At 40.7% G+C, this 26,736-nt stretch overlaps 1 protein-coding gene across 2 annotated transcripts; it reads right to left on the minus strand.

The window, feature by feature from the left end:
* Nucleotides 1-535: 535 nt before the first annotated feature.
* Nucleotides 536-26,701, minus strand: eea1 (early endosome antigen 1). 2 transcript variants are annotated; one of them, XM_088997407.1, is made up of 29 exons: nt 26,564-26,701; nt 24,127-24,204; nt 23,936-24,048; nt 23,509-23,563; nt 23,358-23,423; nt 23,191-23,221; nt 23,029-23,112; nt 22,798-22,919; nt 22,182-22,337; nt 21,302-21,418; nt 20,304-20,642; nt 19,923-20,072; nt 19,547-19,666; nt 16,611-16,814; nt 15,488-15,688; nt 15,280-15,393; nt 15,023-15,178; nt 14,785-14,924; nt 13,552-13,882; nt 13,092-13,193; nt 10,689-10,883; nt 10,398-10,580; nt 8,319-8,504; nt 7,807-7,938; nt 7,268-7,453; nt 5,673-5,911; nt 5,443-5,563; nt 5,270-5,368; nt 536-2,999 (listed from the first exon to the last, which is right to left on the minus strand). In XM_088997407.1, exons 1-29 carry the CDS (start codon nt 26,585-26,587, stop codon nt 2,877-2,879), a joined length of 4,167 nt encoding a protein of 1,388 aa, XP_088853533.1. In that variant the 5' UTR covers nt 26,588-26,701; the 3' UTR covers nt 536-2,876. The 2 variants fall into 2 exon arrangements, with proteins under 2 accessions (XP_088853533.1, XP_088853534.1); XM_088997408.1 differs by lacking the exons at nt 23,936-24,048; nt 24,127-24,204; nt 26,564-26,701 and having other exon boundaries at nt 23,362-23,423; nt 23,509-23,527.
* Between the last annotated feature and the right edge of the window lie 35 nt (nt 26,702-26,736).

Genomic DNA, 26,736 nt, shown 5'->3' on the forward strand with positions numbered 1-26,736 from the left:
GCATTGGATTATTGGCTATGGATAAATGGGAATGGCTTTCACATCACCAACTTTTGTTGTCTTAGATACCACATCAGAAGTACAAACCTTTATTTGTCCATAATGGGGAAATTTACAAATAAGTGGGAATGCACGCTAGTGCAAAGTCTTGTGTGCGTGTGGGTAGAAACCTTGCATTTCAGTACAAGTGTATAGTGTCTGCTTATTTTTTATATGCATGACATATAGTTTGTGTACAGTGTATATATATATAGTTATGAGTAGTATTTCCAAAACTCATTGGTTAAATTAATTAATGTATGCTATGGGCATTAGCACACATAGTTAATGTTTAACCCACAAATCAATTGTGATGACTAAAACAAGTAGGGTCAGATTACACTGCAAAGTGTAATTTGCAAGTTTTACAATATGTGATGGCTCAGATATGCAGAGAACTCCATTCATTGTCAGCCTCCAACGTCGGAACACATTTCTTGCATTTTTTATTTGTTTGCTTGTTCCAAACACTACAAAAATGCAGGAGACGAAAACATGATTGAATGATGAATGTTTTATTGAACTTGTTGCAACAAATTAGAAAATGAGCAAATTCAAGTGAGTGTATTATTCTTTCCCGTCACTTTTCAATACAATGCCATGTTGGCCCAACTTGACAGAGGTAACGGTGCATAAAGGCACAAGCCTTCACTCATATCACCAAACAAAACCACAGCAGACAGGAACAACAGAAACAAAAAAAGCAACTGTTCAGTGTGTATTCTACAAGCCTGTATCGGAAAAAAAACACCAATGCACACATACAAATTTTATGTTTCTCTTGTTCAAAGCATTTGATAATCATAAGATGAATTATCTCAGCCACTGTCTGAAATAAGTATCCCAGGAACAGAAAAGCCGGTTCTTGCAGTCGTAATTGGATTAGCTACTGTGTGGTCTCTCTGCAGACACATAACTTCTTGAAGGTTCGACTACCAATTTGAGGTAAACATAAAATAATGCAAAAAGAGTGTGCATGGAACTGAGATTGCAGTGCGATGCCAACATGTCATTATATATAGATATACGGTATTTATACAGCCTGCTGCAGTGTTTCTATAAGTAACAAATCACTGACAACTGTGGTGATAAATTAAATAACGTTGAAATTTTACAGACGGGAGACAAAACGGGCAATTATAAGTGCAGGTCGTGCATGGTGCATCTTGACATAAAACAGCAAGCCTACATTAAACACAGGCACACGCCTGGCAGTAGTTAATCAATCGTAAACACGCGCGCACACACACACGACTGCATTACTAATTTGAAAAAACAGAACAGGCACCGCCTTTTGGAAGATATTAACACTGAAATATAGAAATGTGGCACATAAAAAAAGTCATACACGGCATGTAGCACTGTGCTGGAGACAGACCTTGATTATGTGATTGTACTGAAAAACCTTTTTTCCCTCTCATCATTCTTTGGTCACAATGTACTCCTCACATACACGCGCACACACACACACACACACACAAACTGCCACACAAAGGCAACATGCAGTAACTGATCTGACATCAGTACAGTGATACCTTGGCTTACGAACTTAATTGGATCCCAGACAGAGTGTGTCAGGTAAAAAGTGTGTATCCCAAAAATAAATTTCCCATAGGAAACCATTAAAATGACAATAATCCGTTCCCAGGTCCCCAAAAACATAATTTTCTACTTTCTAATTTTCTCAGCCTTAAAACGACAGAAAATATATCTTATTTCATGTATACTAAATCTGCTATGGTATTATAATTAAAGAAATAACCTGTATAAATACAAAAACTGTATAATAAAGTCGTTTTATTTACTTTTGTGATGGTTGTTGGTGGCTTGATGGAATGGAGTGGCTGCTATTACCTAGTTCCTCATCAATTGTGTTCTGTTGAGCTGGGTTGATAGCTTTTTCCATCAAGTATACAGATGGCTTGTGCGGGTTGTTTGTGGGGCCTGATTGATGGGATTTTTTTAACCTTGCAGTCTACACTCTGCCTTTGAACGATCAAAGTTGAAACGCTCTCACTGTCATCTGCTTGTCTCTAATGTTTAAACCACCTCCCCTCACTGCTGCGTTCTTGACCAATCACGTGGCTTTAACCGAAGACTGGGGGCGGGCAATAGAGGACCAAAACAAGCCGGACGCCATTTTCTGGTCAGGAGAACGGGCTCGTTCGCAAACGACACATCACTCATTGTGGTAGCTCCGTGCTTATGCCGAAAAATAGTTTGTATGCCAAGGTAACATTTTCATAAATTTAATGTTCGTAAACCGAAAAGTTCGTAAGCCAGGGGATGGGGTTCGTAAACCGAGGTATCACTGTCCTTAAAAGAAAAAGTTGCCCAAAAAATGAACTCGTCATGGGGTGGGGACTTTTTTTCCTGGTGAGTGTTCTTTCAGCGACTTGGCATTTTACCTTAAATAATGACTTTCACAGATGTGAACAATTAACCAAACTAATCAGAGCACTTCATTTGACAAATGGTGTCATGATGTCAAAATAAAAATAGATTTGTCATTTTGTTTTTCATTCCTAAGAGAAAAATAGTTACTTGCATTTACATTTGCGCGGCAGCTGTGCTTTTCTACATGACAAGCAAACCCCTGCAGAAGACGAACGACAACGTAAAGTCACGGGTGGCGTTTACTTGCTTCTGTCGCCATCTGGGGGACATTCACAGAATTCGCACAAGGCACAAAAACATATCCGCACTATTCCAATTGCTCTCACTTGATCGAGTAAACCGATCGATGTCTTACCAACAAAAGGCCCGCCTTTTTTCTTCACAACGCAATCTCTGTCCTTGTTAGTGTACAACTTGAATATTGTTCCTTGAGCATCAACTCAGCCTTGCAGCTCCTCGAAGCAGGTCTCACACACCCGCACGGCTTTTTTGGAGGACGGCGTCATGGCGTTCCTTGAAGAACACTCGCCGCAGAAAATGTTCCCGCAGTGTCTGCAGTGGTGCTGCAGGAACATCACAACGAGACAGACAAGCTGGTGTGAAAAGGAATTCATTTAACAGCAAGGTTATGACTGTGGTTGATGCTTGAGGTGGAGCGCAATCGGCATTATGACGACAAATATTTTCAGCTACTATACTCAGTTTCCTGACAATGGAACATATTGGCTAAAAAAGCACAAAAATAAACAGTGTTTAAATTTAATGTACACTTTTTTTTGACATTGACAGATCAGAATTGCATCATTTGTGAAAAGTGTACTGATAGTCTATTTTTTTCGTCTGCGCAAGTCAAGTTTATTAATGTTAACAAAAACAAAAATGATAACTATAGCTTGAAGTCTGTGTAAGCTCTCAGTCGTACAGGAGTGGTCCATCGATGAAAAGGTTTCTTCAGCCGTCATCTGTATTTCTTTGAGTACAGCTGAAGTACAGAAGACGGCTGAAGAAACCTTTTCATCTATAGCTTAAAGTATTTTCACCGACGGAAAAAAGAATATTTATGAATTTATGAAAGAAAACCAAAACTGCATCTTAGACTTAAAAAAAATCTAACTCATCACAGTGAAACTTTTCATTGTAGTCAATCGGCTATTGGGGTTCAGTTTTAACATCATCTCAGTATTGCTGTATAATACTTATTGACCCCTTTGTCCCTTCTCTTGCCTGCACTTGACAAATATTGCATACAAACGACAAATAATACCAAAACGAACGACCAAAAAAGCATTTTTGAAAAAAAGGATGTTTAAATGAATAGAAAAAAAAAATGAACAGAAGATATAAATACAAGGAAATAAAAACCACTGACCCTACTGGTCAATTAAAATGACCAGTAGGGTCATTTTAACCAGAGGCAGTTAAAAGGACGTCCGGGACGACCATTCAGTGTTGGCTCATTGTTTCACCCTGTCAAGTTTGTTTCATCGTGTCATGCTTTACTCGTGGTTTTGTTTGCTACTTTGGACCTTTCTGTTGTGGTGACTTTGTTGTTTGAGATTTTGTTCCTGCTGACTTGATTTCATACAATTTGTCAAATACACCCTGCTCCTCCCTCCTGCCTGCATTTTTGGGGTCCACCCCCACCGCCTTGCAATCACTGAACATTCGGCAAGCCCCCACGCTGCCCATCTTGACAACCAGTCTGAAAACTCACTGGAGCTCTTTGGCATTTGAATCTGGGCAGATTCAGAAAGTCCCGCCCCCTTGTTCGTGACATCACTATGGGTCACACACTGCCTTGCTCCAGAATCAAAACAATGGCTTCAGAGAGTTCAGATTCGGAGAAGATGCTTTCTTGTTACTCATCCAGTTATGAATATGATTCAAATAGTTCTGAAGTGGAAAGCATACATGTTTGCCATCGATTAAAGAAGTCCTTCCGTATCAATTCGAGCCGTCTGGACTCCAATGTAGTGCCCAGGAAATGCACAAGATGGCGCACAAGCTCCGTTGGAAATGGGCTGATTTGTCCGCGGGGAATTAGTGCAAATTTACACCTTTATGCGTGTTACCGTAATTGGCTGCAACAATCAACGATTCACCATGGCGTTATTTATGTAGTTTTCCTTCTAATTTCGCCATCAACACGGATCAACACGATGTTTTCAGACCAAACAAAGTACCCAAAATGCATTGTGTGTCGCTTTCTCGGTCAAGGCCGTTCCAAACGTGACGTCATGTGGGGATCATCAACGTCATCAACTCAAAAACAAGACTTCCTGAATATTCAGCGCGAGTCTTAAAATGTAAAATAGAGCTATAGGCGGTGGAATCTTTGTAAAATGCGCTCAGTGGAAGTCATTTGAAGTGATTTTACTAATTATGGACACAACTTATCCGGTGGTGTCGGTTGTCCTTTAAATGAGTATAACCCAAATCCAAGAACGAGTATAGCTACTTCTATTTGAGTACTTGCCAAGTACTATTGCTGCATAAGGCCTTTAAATGTGAACATGGTATCCACACATTTCACTTAAGATACTTGGAATTGTGGCCAAACAACTCAAGTGTTAGATGATCACTTCTCTTTACAAGGAACTGTTTTGAAAACCTTTTTTTCGTGAATCTAATTATGTATTAGCGACCACCCAAAGTCATCCAAGAAATAGTGGTACAATCAACATAGCATTTGTTGTCAAGAGCAGCCACATTGTAGAATTACAGCATATTTTTTGGTTCTCATTGTAAATTGGAGTGAACATGTGACCGGTGGGTGAATTGCTCAAAGAAAGGCAGAGCACGGCCTGCAGACTAATCTGCATTTCCTCCTTACCTTCCTGACAGTGACGGAGAAGCCTTTACCACACGCCATGCAATTCTGCACCTCGTGATCCTCTGCCCACTTCCTGGTAAGACTTTGGGACTGCTTAATCTTAGAAAGCAAACACAGCATATGTGAAGAAGGCTTCAGCCGCTTGGATTTTTTTCAGTATGTCACTGCCTAACCTGCAGCGACTGGTTCTCTCGGCCCAGCTCCTGCATGGCTGCCGTCGTATCGTCAACTTTGCGCCTGAGTTCCACCGCTTTGGATTGGAGTTTCTCAATTTCTCCTTCACCCTTGACGCACCTTCGTGGCAAAGGGCAACAACATTCACAAACAAGACCAAGTTATATTGATTGGTCCATGGCAGACTTGTATTTGCATGTCCATTTTAGACGACACAAGCGGAACGCACCTCTCCAAAAGCGCACGTCTCTCATCCTGGTTGTGTTGTACGGTGGCCTCCAGCACGGCGATCTCGCCCCTGAGCTCGTCTGTCTGCTTGTCAAGCTCAGACACACGTCGTTGGCAACCCTGCCACTCTCTTTTAAGAGTGGCCACGTTTTCATTCAGCGCTGTCACCTGCGAACCGAGTTTGGCCTCCACTTCCTCTCCTCGCTTCACCTGTTCATCTTTGGCTCGCTTCTCAGACACCTACAAGAGGAGATGACAAAAACAGACATTAAATCTAATGAAAATTATTTGCTACACTTGAGAGCAACAACAAGAGGACCGCCATGCCTTCATTGTAATAAAGGACCAGTTTTTGCCATTACGGTGAAGCCTCGTTTATCGCGGGAGATACGTTCCAAAAATAACCCGCGATAGATGAAATCCGCGAAGTACAATGTAGTAAAAACAAAATACAAAATTACAATGCAAAACTGTACATACTGCAGAATGAAACAAAAATAAAACCTCTTTTTTAATAAAGAACGGTGTTATAAAACAATATTTTGCTGCTGCGCCTATTCGTCCTGACTCAGCTGCGCTGTAGCATCTTTTTCTACTGAAGGAGTCTTTCTCCGAGAGAAGAACATTGTTATCGGTAGTTGTTGACACTCTCTTTTTTTTGTCTTTCTTTTTTTCAAGAATACTGCTTTGTTTGCAGTGTTGTTTGCGGTTTCTTTTACTTTGTTTGTTTGCACATTTGCATGCCATTAATAGAATTAAAAAAAAACGTTTTTTTCGACCTGAAAAAAAATCCGCGATGCACTGAAGCCGCGATGAGTGAACCGCAACCATATGTATATATGGTTGCGTTGCTCGTCCGCATCTTGAATTTTTTGGTTTACAATAACCTGAACAGCTATGCCCATTTCCCTCTATGTTTTTTTTTAAATTTATGTTAGCATGAAGCTAGCAGACTTTCATTCAGTCAACTGTGAAGTAAATTTAAATTGTTTTGCCAGAGTGAAACTGTATCGTTCCAATTGCCTGGCTGTTTTATGTGCCATATTTTCTTTTCACCAGTGAAAAAAAAACTATTGACCTGAATGTAAACAATCCATCGCCACTCAGCACCGACGCATTTCGTCGAAGCACTCAATTACAATGGCAAACGGCAGTTAATGGGACAACAACCATGCAGTACAATCTCTGACGGGTAGTCGTCATTCTGGAAATGACGTCACTTGCTGAAGATTGATGAGGAAAAGCATTTCGCCGTTAGCCGCAGTGTTATGAGTTGAAATGTGAACCTATGTTGTATGCAGCTGGCCAAATTGACTTCCCTCTTAATGTTTAAGGTGAAACTACATGGTTTGGGTGAACTAATTCTCTTTTGTTTAAGTAACATTAAATATTAACTGGGAACGCCAAACATTGCCTCTTCATTAGAGGCAATGCCATTGTTTCCCTCAAATGTATTTCAAGCATATGGAAGGGGTCAAACGTGATATCAAAGATTTTCACCCAGTGCAAGTGGCTCTGGAATAAACTCTCCTGAAAAACAAAGGTTTTATAAACTGCTCAAAAATTGTGCAGGATTATATTTTTAATTGGGCCTACCAGCTGATTTTGAAGGTCTTTGGTTTTGGCGAGAAGCTGATCCTCTCTCTGACTGCTGCTGTCCCTGGTGGACCGGTGCTCTTTCTGTTCCAGAAGTAGCTCACCCTGAGCAGCCTCCACCTGGCTCTGCAGCTCCAGTTTCTGCTGGATCAATAACTGCTTGGCTTCCTGTAACTCTAGGAGCTCCTGAGGTGTGACACATATGCAAAAACAACAATTTAAAGGGTTTGCACATGATCATAGCTGTCGATGAGGGTCATTCACAACTCACTCGCACCCGGCAGCTTTAAGATGGATTTACACTGCAGGTCTAAGTGGGCAAATCCTATTATGTTTTTGAACCATATAGTGTAATTCCAGGCTTAGACTCATTTGAATTTCGTAGAGCTAAACAGAACAAAAAAACTGTTGTTTTAGCCATGTATTTAAAAGTGTGCCGATTCAAATACTGAGACGGATTCCCGAAATTACAGTATGACAGTCAAAATAATGATAAAATATAACAATGATACGAGAAACAACCTTGGCAAGAAACTGACCTTCTCAGTCCTCTCAGTTAGAATTTTCATCTCCGAAGTCAGCTTGGCATTGTTCTTTTCCAGGCTACTCTTAGCTTTGAGCAGCTCATCCATTTTGCTTCTCTCCATCTCCAGATCCACCTTAGCTTGACCCTGAACGATCATCAAGCAGAGCTTGTACTGAGCTTTTTAGCCGCACATCCTTGTCCTTAATGTTTCAGAATGACAGTCAGAGCAGACAAATGATGGCCATACACTGACCAGTTACAACATGCTGATTAATGATAGCCAGTATAAGAGCTGTGTTGGACAATATACCTGGACAAAAATCACAATGTTTAGTATTCTGACACTGCCATATATGTTTTGATTTCACAGAAACTATGTACAATATGAATTATTTTTGCACAACTTTGCCAATACCGATAGATTAATCATGTTGTTAAAGTGGCCTTTGCACACTGTGCTTTTATTTTATTTTGTCTAGCTAAGGATTTGTTTCGAGAGGGTGTTATATTTGCCGAATGTCTCACCTGTTGCTTCTGGAGATCTTTCAATGACTTCTCCTGCTGTTGGAGTCTCTGATCGCGACCACCGAGCTCCTGCTCCAGAGAACTCTGGCTCTTCTTTAACTCCTGGATGTTATTTTCTAAGACAGTCTGATGGGTCTTGTTCGATGCCAGCTCCTCCTGGTTCAAACGTAGCTTGTCCTCTGATACCTGCAAATCCGTAAATCTTATTTAAGAAGTGAAAGGCTGTTTGTAATCTTACTTTAGTTCACGCGATCACACATCAGCTTGTCAGGATTTTTTTGTGTGTTTTTTTATGGCCTACAATAGATTACAATTGAGGCCAGACATGTCCAGAGGAGAGAAAGTATATATATTGGGAGAAGGATGCTGAGCCTTGAACTGCCAAGCAGGAAACAGAGAGGAAGACCAAAGATGAGGTTTATGGATGTTGTGTAAGTGGACATGAAGGTAGGTGGTGTGAGAGAAGAGGATGCACATAAGAGGGTTAGATGGAGGACACTCATACGCTGTGGCGACCCCTGAAGGGAAAAGCCAAAAAGAAAAGGTAACGTCTAGCTGGGAAAACCAGTGCCTAATATCAGTTTGAATTGAAATATATGGATTAATCTGTATTGACTTTATTTACGAATTAGAAGAGTCGGACCTTGATTAAATGCGTTACTGTTATCTCAGGTATATGTTTGGTGCAGTCTTCAGGGAAGAGTAACTATGTTGGTTGTTGTTTATAATTCTTATTCAATAAAGGGACACAGGGCTGCTAAATGTACACGGACAATGAGATGTATTACAATGTTTTCAGATGCAGATTGTTTTCCTTTTTTGGCAATTGAGTTGTCATAATAAAATGCCCATTCTCTTTCATTTCTACATAAAGATAGCCTAAATAGTGCACTGTAGCATAGGTTTAAGACATACACATACAATTGCACGCACACACCTCTTAAAGGACAACCGACGCCTCCGGACAAGTTGTACATAATTTGTAAAATCACTTCAAATGACTTCTACTGAGCGTATTTTACAAAGATTACACCGCATATAGTGATATTTTACGTTTTAAGACTCGCGCTGACTATTCAGGAAGTCTTGTTTTTTGAGTTGGTGACGAAACCTACCGTGACATCACGGCAGGTATCGTCACTGACCGATAAAAGCGACACACAATGCATTTTGGGTACTTTGTTTGGTCTGAAAACTTTGTGTTGATCCGTGTTGATGGCGAAATTAGAAGGAAAACATAAATAATGCAATGGTGAATCGTTGTATGTTGCACCAAGACTACTATTCGATACTAGCTGACACAAATTCCCAGAAGACAAATCAGCCCATTTCCAATGGAGCTTGGGCGCATTGTGCATTTTCTGGGACGCTACATTGCAGTCCAGACGCCTCAAAATGACACGGAAGGATTTCTTTAATCAATTGCAAACATGTATGCTTTCCTCTTCAGAACTATTTGAATCATATTCATAACTTGATGAGTAACAAGAAAGCATCTTCTTCTAATCTGAAGCCATTGTTTTGATTCTCGAGCAAGGCAAGACGTCTTGGCGTCACGAACATGGGGGACTGGGACACTTCAAGTCATTTTTATTGGTGTTTTTCATCCATCCATCCCACTTATTCCTCATTAGGGTCACGGGGGGTGCTGGAGCCAATCCCAGCTGTCTTCAGGGACACCCTGAATTGGTGACCAGCGAATCGCAGGGCACACAAGGACAAACAACAGTCACTCTCACACCTAGGGACAATTTGCAGTGTTCAATTTGCCTGCCATGCATGTTTTTGGAATGTGGGAGGAAACCGGAGGACCCGGAGAAAACCCACGCGGGCCCGGGGAGAACATGCAAACTCCACACAGGGAGGTCGGAGCGGGACGTGAACCGGCGATCACTGCACTGTGAAGCCGGCGTGCTAACCACTTGGCTACCGGGCCGCCTGGTGTTTTTCATTTGACTAAAAATATCAGCCTGCGTGTTTTGGGTACTTTAGATGCTAGAAAACGTTTTTCTGATGTCAGTTAAGAAACAAAAAAAATGGTGTCGGTTGTCCTTTAAAGTGAGATTAACCTAAACCTACTTTGAGGTCTTGCTGTAGTGCTGAAAGCTCAGACTCTTTGCCATAGAAGTCTGACTGGAGCTTGGTGAGGCTTTCGCGACTTTGCTCTAATGCCTTCTGTAGCTCTGCTGACCGGCTCCTCTCAGAAGACAGCTGCTGGGTGACTTCGCTTGCTTTCTCTCTCAGTTGTTGCTCTTCCTCCACCTGAAGGAGACAATCAAATTTGTAGTTCATTAACACTCAGAAGACTACAAATACCCTCCGATTAATTTGATGGGCCATGCATGTATCCAAGACAAAAGATCCACTTACTTTCGCAACACTGAGTTTCTCTAATCCCGCAATTTTTCCTTTCAGCTTCTTCATCTCCTCCTCATAGCTTCCAGTGGCCGTCTTAAATTGTGCCTCCAGCTTCCCCAAGTTTTGGTCCTTCTCCCTCAGCACTTCCTGAGACTTTACATTCTGCTTTTCCACTGATTCTACCTGCAATTTTAGCTTGTTCTCTACCTGGCAATTAAAGAGAGAGAAAAGGTTTAGAAGAAAAGCTTTTGATATTTTTATCCACAGAGTTGACCTTCCTGAATGGCTCCAACGAAACAGAAGATTTTTTTAAAATTTGCTTCGCCTTCACCGTTTGTGCATACACTGAGAAAAGGTTTTTTTCCTTCTGTCAACATGCAAGACCTATATAAATAAATACTTTTTGAAGCATCTCATTCATGCTGTTTCATAGACTATGGTACGGGCTGACACGAAAGTCTAGGGATGTGGTAATCAATGTACCCTCTAAGCTGCGCGCTTGCACAATCACGCAATGCTTGCACATACTCAGCGCACAAGAACATCTATGTAGCGCACAAAATAAAATAAAACAGAAACGAATTACTTAATATCTAATTTTAGAACTGATATAATCTAGTTAATTCGACCAATTATTTTTATATTTATTTTATATTTTGTACCATTTTGCAATGTAACTTAATGAGTGACAGGTGTCCAGTCAATAATGCCCTACAGTTCACGTACGCTACGCAGGCAATAGGAGCAGAACGGCGCAAATGGGCAGGGGCCCTCGGCGTCGTAATACTGCTGTGATACTGGTGTGTGGCCACAGCATAGACATCTGATGTTTCTCACAGTGGTCCTCGGTGTGCTCAGGGAGCTTGTGTGTCTGCTCAGACACATGAAAAATTAGAGGGAACATTGGTGCCCCCCCACCCCCAAAACTAAACAATGGTATTCAATTGTAGGGGTTTTCTAGAAATGTCAATGCATAACATTTCAAGCATGCTGCAAAATTCAGGTAAACTCAATGGACTACGTCTGCATTGCCATTTATTTCAGCAAATTGACTGGTAATACGTTTCCCAGTCGTTTAAAGGACAACGAGACATCACATTTTTGTTTTTTAACTGACACCAGAAAAACGTTTTATAGCATCTAAAATACCCAAAACACGCAGTATGATATTTTTTATTCAAATGCAAAACACCAATAAAAATGACTTCAAGTGTCCAAAATCTGCAAAAAGTGGAGCTGCGAATTGGGCATTTTCAGAAAGTCCCGCCCCCAGTTTGTGACGTCACGCCAAGACGTCTTGCATTGCTGGAGAATCAAAACAATGGCTTCAGATTCGGAAAATATGCTTTCTTGTTACACATCCAGTTATGAATATGATTCAAATAGTTCTGAAGAGGAAAGCATATATGTTTGCAATCGATTAAAGAATTTATTCCGTGCCATTTTGAGGCAACATTGGGGGAAATGTCTCACCCAAAAAGAGAAAATGGCCACCGAGCTGTTGTGAGGAATGAATCAGCCCGTTTCCACAGGCTGATAAATTCCTTCCATGGAGCTTGGCGGCTTTTGGGTGCAACACGAGGTTTTCAGACCAAACAAGTACAGCAAAATACATTGACATGATAGAAGGACTGCTACAATGTCTTTTTTTCGGTCAGGGGCGTTCCTTTAGTGATGTCACGTACGGACTCGTCACCAACTCAAAAACAAGACTTCTTGCATATTCAGCGCGAGTCTTAAAACGTAAAATAAAGCTATATGTGGTGGAATCGTATTAAAATACGCTCAGTAGAAGTCATTTGAAGCCATTTTACAAATTATGGACACAACTTGTCCGGAGACGTCGGTTGTCCTTTAAGTCTGTAATGATGGGAGTACACTTTCGATTTTTGCATTCACCAGAAAAGAAAGGTCGTGGGAACAATGGGATCAGCCCAATCTACTTGCTTTCTGAACACCCTGTACCATATTGATATTAAACATAATAAAGTAGAAATGGGGATGTTGGACGAAGCAGCCAAATCAGTTGTTTTATTTTCCATCAAATTAAACAATGTAATAAAATACACTTGCTGAGAAAATATGTCGTCATGGGGATATACATTTTATTTTTTAAGGCCTACTGTGTACAAATGTACAGTGAAACCGGGTACATCATATGTGATGCGTCCCCACCCACAATGAGGTCAGATAGACAGAGACCAGAAAAAAGCCTTTTTATATTTATACTCATCCCACACAGTTTAAAATACATTTAATCTTGTGAAGGCACACTTTCTTGCATTCAGGACAAAACAGAAAAAAAACTGTATATTATAAAAACCATTACAACAAAGATCGCAGTTAACTTGTGCCTGGAAAAATATAAACAGTGATAAACATACATTTCCAGATGGCCTTTTTTTCAGCACTTACTTCTCTCATTTGCTCCAGTTGTTGTTTGGATTCCATCAGTGCCTTGCTGATGCTGTCATTATTCCTATGAAGGTCTCCTCTCGTCTTTTCAAATGATTTTTCCTATGGATTAAAGACACAATTATGTTACGTTAATTAAGGAATAAGCTTAGGAGTAAGTTGTGTTTTTTTTTCAGTCAGGAACTGCTTGGAACGATCCCGAATGTTTTCTGTCGCTGTCTTCTGCCCTCTCAGCAACATTAAATAACAACTATGTGTGACCTTTCAATACTAACACATACTAAGCAAATGCTCGTTGGGTAGGTATTGCGTCATTTTTGGTATATGGTTATTGGTATATGGTTGGGTAGTATCGCGCCAGATGCTGACATCATGCATCTGTCAGTAGCGCCAGATACACAACCAGGAATATCCCTTCCATGTGTTTGTGCAACGGTATAATATACTAAGTGGAACTGACCTTTTCCTCCATGGCTGCCTTTTGATTCTTTCTCTCTGTGTCTAACTGACTCTGACATTCTTTCAGTGCCTTACGAGTCTTGGAGAGGTTTTCCTGAGTAGAGGTCAGCTCTTTCTTTTGAGTTTCTTTCTCTTGTTGGGCCTTTAATATGTCTGCAGTGAGGTCCTTTGCTTTCTTGTCCCAATGTGCATGCTTAGCCTCTCCTTCTTGAGTTAGCTTGGCCACAATGAGTTCAAGGGCAGCTTTGCCCTGCTCGCAGCAGTCCAACTGATTCTGGGTGTCACTCAAAGAGGTTGTCTTGGTCTTCAGTTCCTCTTGAAGTGCTGCGTACCTGAATGGAGCAACATACTGTAAATTGTTAAAATTAATTGTATATGATGACAACAATATGAAAATAATACAGGTTTAATGCATTGACCAGTTTTGAGATAATGCAAATAAGATTTCTAATGATTTCTAACCAGTGTGCTTGAGCACATATGTGCGCTGTGAGAACTCTTAAGGTAAGCTATGGGAATTTCCCGAAATCTTTCAGCACATGTATCTACGACTGCGACTTGTAGTAAAAATTTGTCCTCGCAAATGGCAGAATGTATTGGATGTGTATCTTCTTTGTATACATTGTTTGTTTGGTGGCGTACTGTGAGATTTAAATTTTTTTCTATCAATTTAAGAGATGTGCCTTGGCTCAAAAAAGGTTGGGAATCACTGACTTAAATTATGTTTTGCCATTAATCTCCATGAAACATTCCACACATTGTATTCAATCTGAGGGCTCCTATATTTTGTGGGTATAATTGACAGCAATGGTTCTCAAACTATTTCCATCAAGGAATGATTCATGTAGATTCACACAAAAGAGACAGGATTGTTGTGTGCCTTGGAATAATAATATCAGAGCTTTAAATCCAACCCTGAGGCAGAGAGGAGTAATGATAAGAATACATTTTATTTATAAGGGCATTTCAAAACTCAAGGACATTTTACAGTCAGAAGATAATAATAAAACCATAGATAAAATTATAAATAATAATAATAAATAAGAGATTAATCTACACAGAGAATGTGATTTTAAAAAGGTAATTGATTTAGTATGACTGTCATATTGGCACAGGGGTCTACAACATAATTTATATGAAATTGTCTACCAGGTTAAGGCTGGTGAGCCCGGAGCGCCCCAGTTTATCAACCATTTTCCAGTGCATGCACCTATCAATACATTTCCATACTCACCCTGCTTTTTCATTGTCCAACAAAAGCTGCAGCTCCTTAGCTTTTTGTTTGGCCTCGTATGCTTCCATCTTCTGATTCTTCACTTCTTGCTGTATCTGATCGCTTGCAGCCAGCACCTCCGCGACATGAGCTTCCAGTTTCTGAGAAATAAGCGCATCAATTTCAACTATTCGTCAAATCCATTTGAGGGCACACCGTGCATCATTTCCACATCCACTCAAACACTTTTGACACAGACCTTATTGAGCCCTTCAAGCTTCTCGCCACGTTGCTCTGAGGCAAGAAGTTTGTCCTTGTACTCCTTCAGAGAGGCTTCTTGCTGACCACCTTGTTCCTGCCTTTCCTTGAGCCGCTGCGCCTGCTCCTCCACTTTCTTTTGAGCTTTAATAAGCTCCTTCACAGTGTCATTCATGACAAAGATATTAATCAAGTCCTGACTTTACAAGTTTTAAAAACCTAAAGCAAATTTAAAAATCACTGAAGCTAACAAATCACCTGCTGCTTGTCCTGAAGCGCATGCTGAGCAGACTCAAGGTTATTCTCCAGATTTGCTTTTTGGGCAGCCTTGGCTGCCTCTGTAGAAAGCAACATCTCTGTTTTTGCCTTCAGCTGGAGGAATACAAGCCAAATACAAGGTGGGAATTTGTCCAGAATAGATCTCAATTGCCCTTAAAACTAAAAGGGTATCATTGCCAATAGCTACCTGAGAGTCCAGCTGAGTAACCTTTTCCTTACTATCTGCAAGCTGAGCAGTGAGCTCAGTCACCGAAGTCTCCAGGGTGTGGGCCCGGTCCTGAGATGAACGCAGGAGTGTTTTCTGCTCTTGAACCTGTTTATGCAAATTGTCCTGGGCTTGCTTGTTGCTCTCAGATTGATTCTTCATCTTGTCAGTCAACTGGGTAACCTTCACATTGAGAGAATATGAAAATGTTCAAAGTGAGATACATGCAGATTTTTTAATAGGATTAAAACATTTATTAAGGAAAACATATTTTCTATATCACTTCTGTTAATATTGGGGTCTTGGGTGAACTGGCGATGTATATCTGGTCAGGATGGAAACAAAAATAATTTAAATGTGAGTGCATCGATTTGAACCACTCCGAACCGCTCCACTATAAGCTATAGCCTGGTTCGTCCATTCGCTTCACAATGTACAAGTGCAGGCTTCAATTCCAACCTTCGTCTCACTGCGTGGAGTTTGCATCTTTTCCCTTGCCTGTGTGGATTTTCTTTTGGATTGGATTGGATTTGCCTTTATTAGTCTCGCATTGGAGAAATTTACATTTCACAGCAGCAAAGTTATGAAAGAAATGAAAGTAGAAAAGCAAAATACAGGAGCTGCTGGAAAGGCAGCCAAGTACTGCCACTTATCAAGGGAAAATGTGTGGCAACGTCTCACTATGCGTGGTGAGATAGATCAGATTTTTTTGTCATGCATCTGTCCATATGTACACAGTTTTAGCACACTTGATAGCCTAAGTGAGTCCTATGAAGAGTACCCAATCCTTTGAACCATTGTGGCTTTGTTCTCATGGACGTGTTATATTATTTAAAGTTTGCTTTGCTTTTGATCATTTAATTCTGATGGCTAACCGAATGTAAAGTTCATGTCCCTCATTGCCTTTGCGCTCCCTTAATATGAAAATCAGGATTACTCAATTTAGTCAATTACAGTGCACCTCCACCGAATGTTGAATGAAAGTAAGAAAAGAAAAAAGACAAATTGGTAATAACATGACTCTTATTTTAACTGGTCAATATTTTTCATATCCAATTTCAACCCAACCAAAATGTTTTCAGTGTGAGAGTGGCAACTCACGAACCTGTTCCTGTAGTGTATGTGTTTTCTCTTTTAGTTGGTTGAGCAAAGCAGTCTCTCCCAACCCTGCTTGAATCTGGGCACATAAGTCTTCTCTCTCAGTTTCCAGCTGGGTCACAATATCCTTATTCTTCTGCAGCAGGGCCTCCAAGTTTTGGATTTTCTGGTCCTTATCTCCAATTTGGCGTAATACCTGCTCAAGGTCATTCTGCAGCAATAAGACAAGGTCCTATGAGTATCAGGATTTTATTTTTAAGCAATTTGGAAGGTACATCACATTAATTTAAGGGGATGAAAGCAACATTCTTGATGACACTTGTTTCCATTGTAATGCCCATTTCTAACACAGGAAAATACTGGCATAGTCACAGTTTGGCACTCAGATTGTGGACTGGAAAGACTGAAAAAAAAAAATCACTTATGCGTTTATTTGTGCGCTGCCAAAAACAATGTATTTATATTAAAACTATATTGAGTTGGCGTCATATGAGGCAATTTTTGTACCGGGCAGCTATGATTACCGGGGGGGGGGGGGGGGGGGGGGGGGGGGGGGGTTCCACTTGGTGGGCTTTGTCTTTGATTAAAAAATGCTGTAGCACAATCTTGTGGTAGTCACACACAATTAAATCCTTGAGGAATATTTCAATTACTTTAGGATTTTACCTATGTGCAGCTGGGCTCACATCCTTTACTCTGGTAGTAATTGGCGGTTAACTGTTTAAGGAGGTCCGCCGTTTATTACGGACACAACCTAATATTTTATTACGATAAACAATGGAAGAACACGCTCGAATAAAATGCATGCTTAATTCCGATGCACTAACATTTTCATGATACTGTTTCACATTTATGGCAGGGTGTTTTTTGTTTCTTTTATACCAATATTGTGGCACTGCCCTTTTGATTATTTTTGCTTCCAAAGGCCCTGCAAAGTTGTGGCATAACAATGAATCATCTATGAACCATAATAATATATACGTACTTTGTAAATATATTGTAGCATATATGAACTGTGGTGCATTGTGACTTGCATACAAATTTGGGTTATTCTACTCTCGTAGGAATGAAATGGTTGGAAATCGAGGACTTCCCACATACAGTGATACCTCAGCTTACGAACTTTATTGGTTCCCAGAAAGTGTGTGTGTAAGGCGAAAAGTTCGTCTTCCAAACATTTATTTCCCTTAAAGGACACCCGACATCACTTTTTTGTTTCCGTTTATAGCATCTAAAATGCCCAAAACACGCAGTATATTTTAGTCAAATACAAAACACCAATGAAAATGACTTAAAGTGTCTAAAAAGTACTTCAAATTGAACCCGAAAGTACTTCAAATTGAACCCGGAGGCGTTGAACCCCTTGTTCGTGGTGTCATGCCAAGACGTCTTGCCTTGCTCGAGAATCAAAACAATGGCTTCAGATTCTGAAAAGATGCTTTCTTGTTACTCATCCAGTTATGAATATGATTCAAATAGTTCTGAAGAGGAAATCATACATGTTTGCAATCGATTAAATAATTTATTCCGGTCATTTTGATGCATCTGGAGAGAAATGTAGTGACAAACTTTTTAGTATTCACAGTACCCAAAAAAGGCAGAAGATGGCGACAAAGCTCCATGGAAATTGTCTCCTGGGACGTTTTGTCAGCGAATGTCAAATAAACTGTAGAAGTCTTGATGCAACACACAACGATTCACCATCGCGTGTTTTTTCCTTCTAATTTCGCCATCAACACGGATCAACACGAACTTTTCAGACCAAACAAAGTACCGCAAAATGCATTCAGGTGATGCAAGGTATGTCATTTCTCAGTCAGGGGCATTCCTTCAGTGATGTAGGGTGAGGACTCGTCACCAACTCATAAACAAGACTTCCGGAATATTCAGCGTGAGTCTTAAAACGTAAAATATAGCTATATACGGTGGAATCTTTGTAAAATACGCTCAGTAGAAGTCATTTGAAGCGATTTTACAAATTATGGACACAACTTGTCCGGAGACGTTGGTTGTTCTTTAAGAAAACATTAAAAATGAGAATAATCCGTTCCCAGGTCCCCATAAAACAATTTTCGACTAAATAAGCCTTAAAACGACACAAAATATACCTTACTTTATGTATAATAAATGTGCTATTGGATTGTAATTAAGGAAATAAGCTGTACTGTATATTAAAGTCGTTTTACTTACCTTTGTGATGGTCGTTGATGTAGTTGCCTCTTGTTGATATCCGAGTGAAGTTGCCGTGCTTTCTCAGCGATAATAGCTTCACTCACACAGTCCCCTGCTAGTTGCTTTACGTTAATCCAAATCAACAGAAGTTTTTCAACCTCTTCTATTGCCCGAGACCATTGCTTTATACAACACAGAAACACCCTGAGCCACACGTAGCAATGGTTGACTTAACATACTAGTTCTAGGGCGCCAAGTCACACAAACTCACACCTCGTTCATGTTTTTTGATGATCTCCTTCTTCTGCTCAACTGTGATTTTCTTTTGTGTTCTCTTCGGCTTAACACTAGCCTGTGGTGGGGTCTTTTTCTGTCCCATAATAGCATAAGTACTCCAATCGATAACAAAACACATCTGCACTCAAAGAAAACGAGTCCGCCAGCCACCGTGGCGCTGTTCGACCATGTGGTTTGGTGTTCATCCGCAGAAAACTGGTCCGCCAGCCACCGTGGCGCTGTGTGTTTTGGTTTGTCTGCCAAAAACTAGTTTGTATGCCAACATTATATTCTCGCGAATTTTTTGGTTTGTCTGCCAAAAAGTAGTTTGTATGCCAACATTATATTCTCGCGAATTTAATGTTTGTAAGGCGAAAAGTTTGTGAGCTAAAGCGTGTCTAAGCCAAGGTATCACTGTACTTTTTTAATGTATCAAACTAATGAAAGGGATTTTTAGTTAGATGGCAAAGAGAAAGGGTGAAAATAAATCCTTACCTGTGACTCGCGGAGTTTTCCATTGGTGCTCTGCTGCAGTGATTGCAGCTCCTGGTACTGTTGCTTGGCTTTCTCCACCTGGTGCTGCAGGTCGGTGTTCTTACTGGCATTTTCCTTTGTCTACAAGAAAAACAACGTCTGTATACTTTTAACTGCATTTCGCATCATTTACTCATCTATTTTCATCTCTTTTTTTTTGAAAGGGCAGCCAACATCGGTTTCTTTTTTTGTTTAATGAAAACTTAGTGGTATAAAAGTAAAATGTTTACAGCACAGTGTCCGACAGATTCAGGCACATTTTTTATTTGTGATAGGATGCAACTTTGTTGATATTAATTCTGAGTTAGGATCCACATAGGCTCAATCTCAGATCTACCTGTTCTTCCGCACGCGAGAGTTTAAGCTGAAGATCTGCGGCCTGCTGCTCTCTGTCCTTCAATTTGTCTCCAGACAGCTGCCTCTGTTCTTTCAGACGACCTTGTAGCTCACCCATTTGCCTCTCTGTCTCCAATAGTTTTGCATGAAGCTAGACAGACCACAAGGGGAATAATAATGATTACATCAGAGAAGATTCTCAATTACCTTCACCGGATTCATGACATCCCTCTCTTTACGAGACAATTGTATTTCCATGATGTGGAAACTTCATGTCATCTGTTGCCTGTGGCGTGTTTCCACGCATCTCCCATCTTGGAAATTTATCCAATCTCAAATGTGCCAGAATGCAAAGAAATCAGCTTTCATAGGTTGGACTCACTTGACCAATTTCAATCTGCTGTTGGGCACCTTGGCTGTCCTTCTCTTCCCTCTGCTGTTCTAACTGTTTTCTCTCAACTTTCAATTCAGCATGCTTCACCTCCAGGTCTGTGACCTCAGCCTTCAGCTTGGCCACCTCCTCAGCTTTCTCTACAAGCGCTGCATCTGCTTTCTGCAGGGACATTTCTGCTCCTGTGGCGCGGGCCTGCAGCTCCATGATTACCCGCTCTTTCTCTCTCAAGCCATGTTGGCCTTCCTTTTTGGCGGTCTTCTCTGTCTTAAGTTGCTCTTCCAGCTGCTGATACTCCTTTTCCTTGTGTCCCAGCTTTTCAGACAGACTCTGAAGAGAAGAGACATGGGGAAGACGAGAAAGGAAAGGGTCTTTGTCAGTAAAAATAACAGAAAATATTTAAATCCCCGAAGGAATATTTGAAAAACATATTAGCATTTTCAGAAAATGTGAGAACAGTGGACACCCACAATTCATCTGGATAATTGATGTGCTTTGAATTGCAATCAAATTCAATGCACATCATGATGTGCATTGAATTGCATTTATGTTGTCATTTTTTTTAATTAAAAATGAAACATCGACTAAATAAGGATTTACTGCCAATAAGTTTTTTTCCCGCAAAAGCACAGGTTGGCTCACAAATTATTTTGTAAACATTTTTTACATGGGGGGTGGGGTGTTGAACCACATGCCGTTCAAAACAATACAAACACATTTTAGGATGCACATTTTCTCTCCAATGTCACAAAAAATACTGCTTGCTACGGGTGAAAGCCTACACGCGGTCAAGCCACATTTGGAACCACACATGGAAAAGAAAAACATATCCATGGACCGCGTTTTATCGGCACCCAAACATGAAAAACACAACCCGTACAATTTCAGGAATGGCACTATCATATTTTCAATCCCCGAATACATTTGTGAATGGCAGTGAATGAGTTAAAACGTTGTCTGGTGATTATTACAGCTGCTGTGCACATTACCTGGCTTTGTTGTTGAATATTATTCAGGTTGCTCTGTAGCTGATGGATCTGCTGTGTATAGACAGCTGCTTCCTGTGGCCCCTTCTCCAGCTCTGCTTTCAGTTGTGATATAGTTATCTGACAGAAAAGTTGGAGAACAGGCATTAAAAGCCTGTTTGTACCTCAACAGAGAAGGGCCAGGGGTTAAAAAAGTTTACGAAAAAAATTAATGGAAAACCAACGAGAAGTTTTTTGGAAACACTGTTAATAGGAACATTTCATTAACAATGCTCAAACGGTCTTTACCTCCAGTTTACAAATCTTGAGGAATGAATGAGAGTGGGTGAGGGGTTCGATATGTGGAGGCACAAGAGAAAGGGGAGGAAAACAGACGTAGACAAAGGTAAGCCACAAGTATGGACAACGACAATTTCAGTTGTGACCACAAGATGGTGGGAACAAACTGCAAACTTAAGAAGCTGTTTGGCATAAGGACAGAGATCGCAGATCAGTTTCATTATTAAAGATACGTACACGTATGATACTCCCCCTGGTGGTCAAATTTTGCACATGAGAAAGAGTAGTACAATGTCCATTGACTGAAAGCATGATAAAAATGAGCCAAGATCATTTCCATTTTACTGTTTTCTTTTTTCTTACGGCAGGATCCTATAGTGCCCCAGAAGCCTTTTCCCTGATCATAAAACATATTACAAACAATGTTTGTGTTTTTATGGGGGGGATAATGAAAGCAGATTTATGGAATTTCCTTTCAATGAAATGGGGAAGGCTGAGTTGAGTTAAACTATGTTTATAAAACGAATTAAACTCGAAAGTCAAGGCACCATTGTAAAAATATATCAATTTCCCATTAAGAGCCAATAAAGTGTCCCAATCTCACCTCAGAGGAAGTGAATTTAGCATGAAGCTGCTCATAGTGGTTTCTGAGATGGTCAGACTCCTCTTCTCTCTCGCGAGTCATGCTGTCCATTAATGTCTGTACCTGCACAAGCTCCCTCCGCAGTACATCAACGTCTTCCACTCCCGGACGTTGCAGCTAAGGGACAGAGTACACGCAGTTAGTGTTGCAAGAAGTGTTCCCCGACTGTATCACAGTTTATCCTATGCGCTGCCGCTGGATGTGTGATTTTTGGGTAATTGTTTATTCAAGGTTGTTGACAGTCCAGTGAAGTCGAATTTAATGGACCTGGAACCAGTGGACTTTAGATTGCACAGACAGAGAATAGTGTCCAGTCTCGGGCCTGTGTAGGTTTTCTTCGCTTGCTCCGGTTTTCTCCCACATTTCAAACAACATGATTGGCAGGGTGATTTAACATTCCAAATTCTCCCTAAGTGAGAGTGTAAGCGCAAACAGTTCTTTGCTTCTGTGTGCCCTGCGATTGGCTGGCAGCCGGTTCAGGATGTCCCCTGCCTACTGCCAGAAGACAGCTGGGATAGACTCCTACTAACCGAGTGAGGATAAAGCTTTCTGGAAAAGTAATGAATGTGGGTTCTACCAGTTCAGTCTGCAGTTTCTCGTTCTCTTTCTTCTTTTGCTGAAGCAGTTCAGTCACATTGGAAAGCTTCTGCTCAGCAGCTTCCCTGAAACTTTTCTCTTCATCATAACGGGACTTTATATCTAGTGGATGCAACAAGACCAGTTCATCAACATTTCGAAATTACACAATAAGCATAGCAAATGGATGGTATGATCATCAGTGGGAAGGCAGTTCTGTGCCCACACTAACCTACTATCTCTGTGGCTAGCTGGGCGGCTTTCTGCTTGATGTTAATTTTTTCTGTCTCTGATTCGTTTAACTTCTTTTCTAATACTGAAGGGGACAGAAAGAAAAAGTGACATTGTTATTATTTTGCATATGCATACACGTTGGGGGTTGTGTAACCATCACCTGAATCCTCTGAGCCCATCTGTCCGTCATTCTGTGAGATTGAGGGAAAACAGTGTGACACTATATCGCACGACAAAGCATCACCATTATGTATATATACTATGAGAAACTACTCTGAAAATGTAAAATGAATAAAGCCACATTTTAAAACAATTTGAAAGAATTACTTGCTTCAGGTGTCCTTGGACTTTGTCTAATTCTTTTTTCAGCTCCCCAGAGAACCACCGTTCCTCCTAAACAGATAGAAAATCAAAGAAAAAACATTTCAATGAATGATAACTGTGCAGCGAAAAGTACAGACCAATGAACTGAGCATACCTTAAGTGATGTATGAAGGTCCTGAACTTCCTGCCGCAACATTGTTAGGTCCTCCCTAAATTGAGCAGAATGTTCATGTTTTAAACAGACAGACAGACAGACAGACAGACAGACAGACAGGCAGACAGACAGACAGACAGACAGACAGACAAATAAATGGTAGGAGACAAAGGGAGTCAAACAGGGATATTTGCTGCAGGAGAGGCAACTGCTCAGGGGCCGCCATCTTGCGATGACCACAGCACACCACAGCACACCACACATGATATGATCAAAACTATAACATGCCTGATAGTATATCTTTATGATTGGGCTGTCACAGATTTAAAAAAAAACTATGATTTGACAAATATTTAGGAGTGTACTTTGTCTTATTCAAAAGCCCGTTCATAATAGTGTTATAGGAATAAATAAATATCAATCCCACCTGGTGGGGGCCACATGAGCAGGAAGCTCTCCAGTGTCGTGGAACAGCTCATAATGCTTGAATAAGTCCTCTGCTGAGCTGTGGGACTTCATGCATTGAGGACAGATAAAACCCTAAACACAGGTACCGACGTGATAATAAATTAATGGCTGTAGAAGTGGAAATAAGGCAGAAAAATATTATTGAACTACCTCTGAGGTTTCATCGTGGTTAACGTCTGTGGTAGGCTGCTCTGACTCGGCATTCGGGGAGCCTCCTTTGCCAGGAGTCTGGAAAACAGATATAAGAAATAGTGAACGTCTGTGTAAGCTCTTAGTCGTACAGGAGTGGTCCATCGATGAAAAGGTTTCTTCAGCCATCATGTGTAGTTCTTTGAAGGTGTCGGAGGTCCAAGGTTGGGGGGAGCAGAGGAGTATTCCCTGAGGCTACACTGATTACGTCTATTGTCCTGACTGATTACTGATTAGTACTTGTCCTGACTGATTACTGAAGAAACCTTTTCAAGAAATAGTGAACTTAAAGACATGAAGAACTTGAACATGAAGACAATAATTATAATTCCCTTAAAGGATATAAATATAGCTTTATGGCAAGCTACAACATTAGTTAATGTGCTACTCCTTGTTAAGTGACACATTTTGATAAATGGATTGATGAATGAATTTGGTAAATTAATACTGCTATTTGAAGGGTTTAACATGTTTTCTGGAACATATGCAAATCGAATGGAATATAGAAGAAATGTGTGGGTGAAAGTCCAAGGTCCAGACAACAAGATGAAACAGTGCTGCATCTCCCCATCAGACTCATCAGGTTGCAGCATGGATATGTTCCCACATCACATGTCAGGACAGGCCGTGTGCACTGATAGCTACAAGTCGCACAGTTATACAAATGCTCTTATAATGGCAACGTGCTGGAACATCGGTGAGTGTCGGCGCTCGAAGCGGGTGGGATCGCTGCGACGCAAACGCTGCGTTGGGCTCACGGTCGGTTCCGCCGCCTCTTTGAGACAGATGACCTCTTCTGGCTTCTCCATTAGCAGGAAGAGCGATTTTTGGACAGCTTGCATGCATGGGAAGCCGTGCGTATTTGGTATTTGGGTCAGCAGAAAGTGTGTGCACCGAAACAGTAATAAAGATCAATAATATGAAATATAAAATGATTAAAATGACACTAAAAGTTATAAGTTTTACAAATGAACTGTCAACATTTTGGTATATAATAGTATTCAATAGAAAACGTTGCTTAAAAACAACAGATTGACATCGTATACTATCCTGTCGTATAAACCTCGCGTCAGCCATTTTGAATGCTTTTCGATTTACGACCGTTTTGTCGGAAGGGAACCCGTCGTAACTCGGATGTTACCTGTATATATATATGTATAGTGCAATCAAATATTTTGCTTTTTACATTTAATCGATGGGATAACTCTATATCTGTGTCACTAGTACTCCGAACTATGGCCCCATAACTTAAATTCAAATCAATTGTATTTAAAGAGGACTTTAAAACAACTACAAGTGTTGTACATGTTTTAATATGAATGGAGGGATGTAAAGTCGCTGTAAATGTGCATCATTACATAATACTTTAGTCATTTCAACATTAACCAGAGGCTTCCCGTTGTAAAAAAAATTAAACATGTAAATACATATCAGGTATATCAATCATCCATACCTAATGCTACATTATAATTAGCTGTACAGGTATTGCAGTTTCCTGTCGGGTAGTTTCGCATTATTGTTGTGAAATCGCTTATTCAGAGGCTGAGGTGGTCTACAGAAAACACATAACCCCAAACCTAAACCTGTATGAGTTGGTGAGTGTTACAGGAACCACTCGAGAAGCCAAATGTAGAGTGACGCTGTCTTGTATGGGCAGAGATTTCACAGTTTCCTACATTGTCTCATATCGAATCAAGTTATACGTATCATATGGTCACGTACAAGCAACAGCAAAATTTAAGATATGAAAAAAAAAAAACGTTTCCATAAGTTACGTACAAGAATTTGTTGTACTTAGCGGGTGCAATGAATGGGATTTAGTAAACCGTTCGCATGGTCGTTTACTACTGACTCCGTGGTCAAACCAAAAAGAGAGGGGGGTTAACAGTGAGGGGTTAAGTCCAAATAAAATTGAACGAATTGTGGATGAATCAACAAAACACTTTAGCTAACGGAAAACAATGATATGCGCATCGGGTGGCCAATGATGTTATCTGCCGATGTGGTTCATATACGACACGCCGCAGACATTGTCACCCTGCTAAAATTACACGACGCGGTGCTGTGTTGTAAAATGCAAGTACAATATATTGATTCGACACGAGATCAAGTAGCCCTCGTCAGTAGAGCCGGGCTAGCATCTAATGCTAACTTTGGCAACTCCAACATAGGAGCGCTTGATTAGTAGACCGCGGAATGGAGGGAGGTGTTCTTTTTCGCCAATGTCCGTTAATCGTCGGCTCGAACGTAGTACCCCGCCCATCTGCGAGATCTCGTTAGAGAAAAGGCGCGCCCCAGGTAGAAATAAGAAAAGGACGGGCCTACATTTTCCCAAAAAATAAACATATTTCGATCCAGTAAACGTAATATCGTGTGGATTGTTGTCGTGGACACTCACCATTTGTAATATCCGTCTGAGCATGGCTTTGTGAGCGTGTGTCCCAATACGAACCCGAATTGGTTTCCCAGAAGGAAAGTTGACGTCGTGGTTACCACAGACACCTGACCAAGACCAGTCAGGGAGAAACAGAGAGTGGGCGGGTCTTGGGAAGGGGTGGCAATTCTAAACAG

This window comes from Hippocampus bargibanti, linkage group LG05 (genome assembly GCF_051943395.1).
Source record: "Hippocampus bargibanti isolate YZ-2025 linkage group LG05, ASM5194339v1, whole genome shotgun sequence".
Taxonomy (NCBI): Eukaryota; Metazoa; Chordata; class Actinopteri; order Syngnathiformes; family Syngnathidae; genus Hippocampus; species Hippocampus bargibanti.

What these genes read in the sequence shown, in the direction of transcription:
- eea1 (XM_088997407.1), bottom strand. Translation starts at nt 26,587, where the DNA reads ATGCTCAGACGGATATTACAAATG. An exon ending in TCTCGCGTGCGGAAGAACAG is followed by an intron (nt 19,667 to 19,922) that starts GTAGATCTGAGA and finishes TTTTTCTTGTAG; the next exon opens with ACAAAGGAAAATGCCAGTAA. An exon ending in CACTACAGCAAGACCTCAAA is followed by an intron (nt 8,505 to 10,397) that starts GTAGGTTTAGGT and finishes ACGGATTTGCAG; the next exon opens with GTATCAGAGGACAAGCTACG.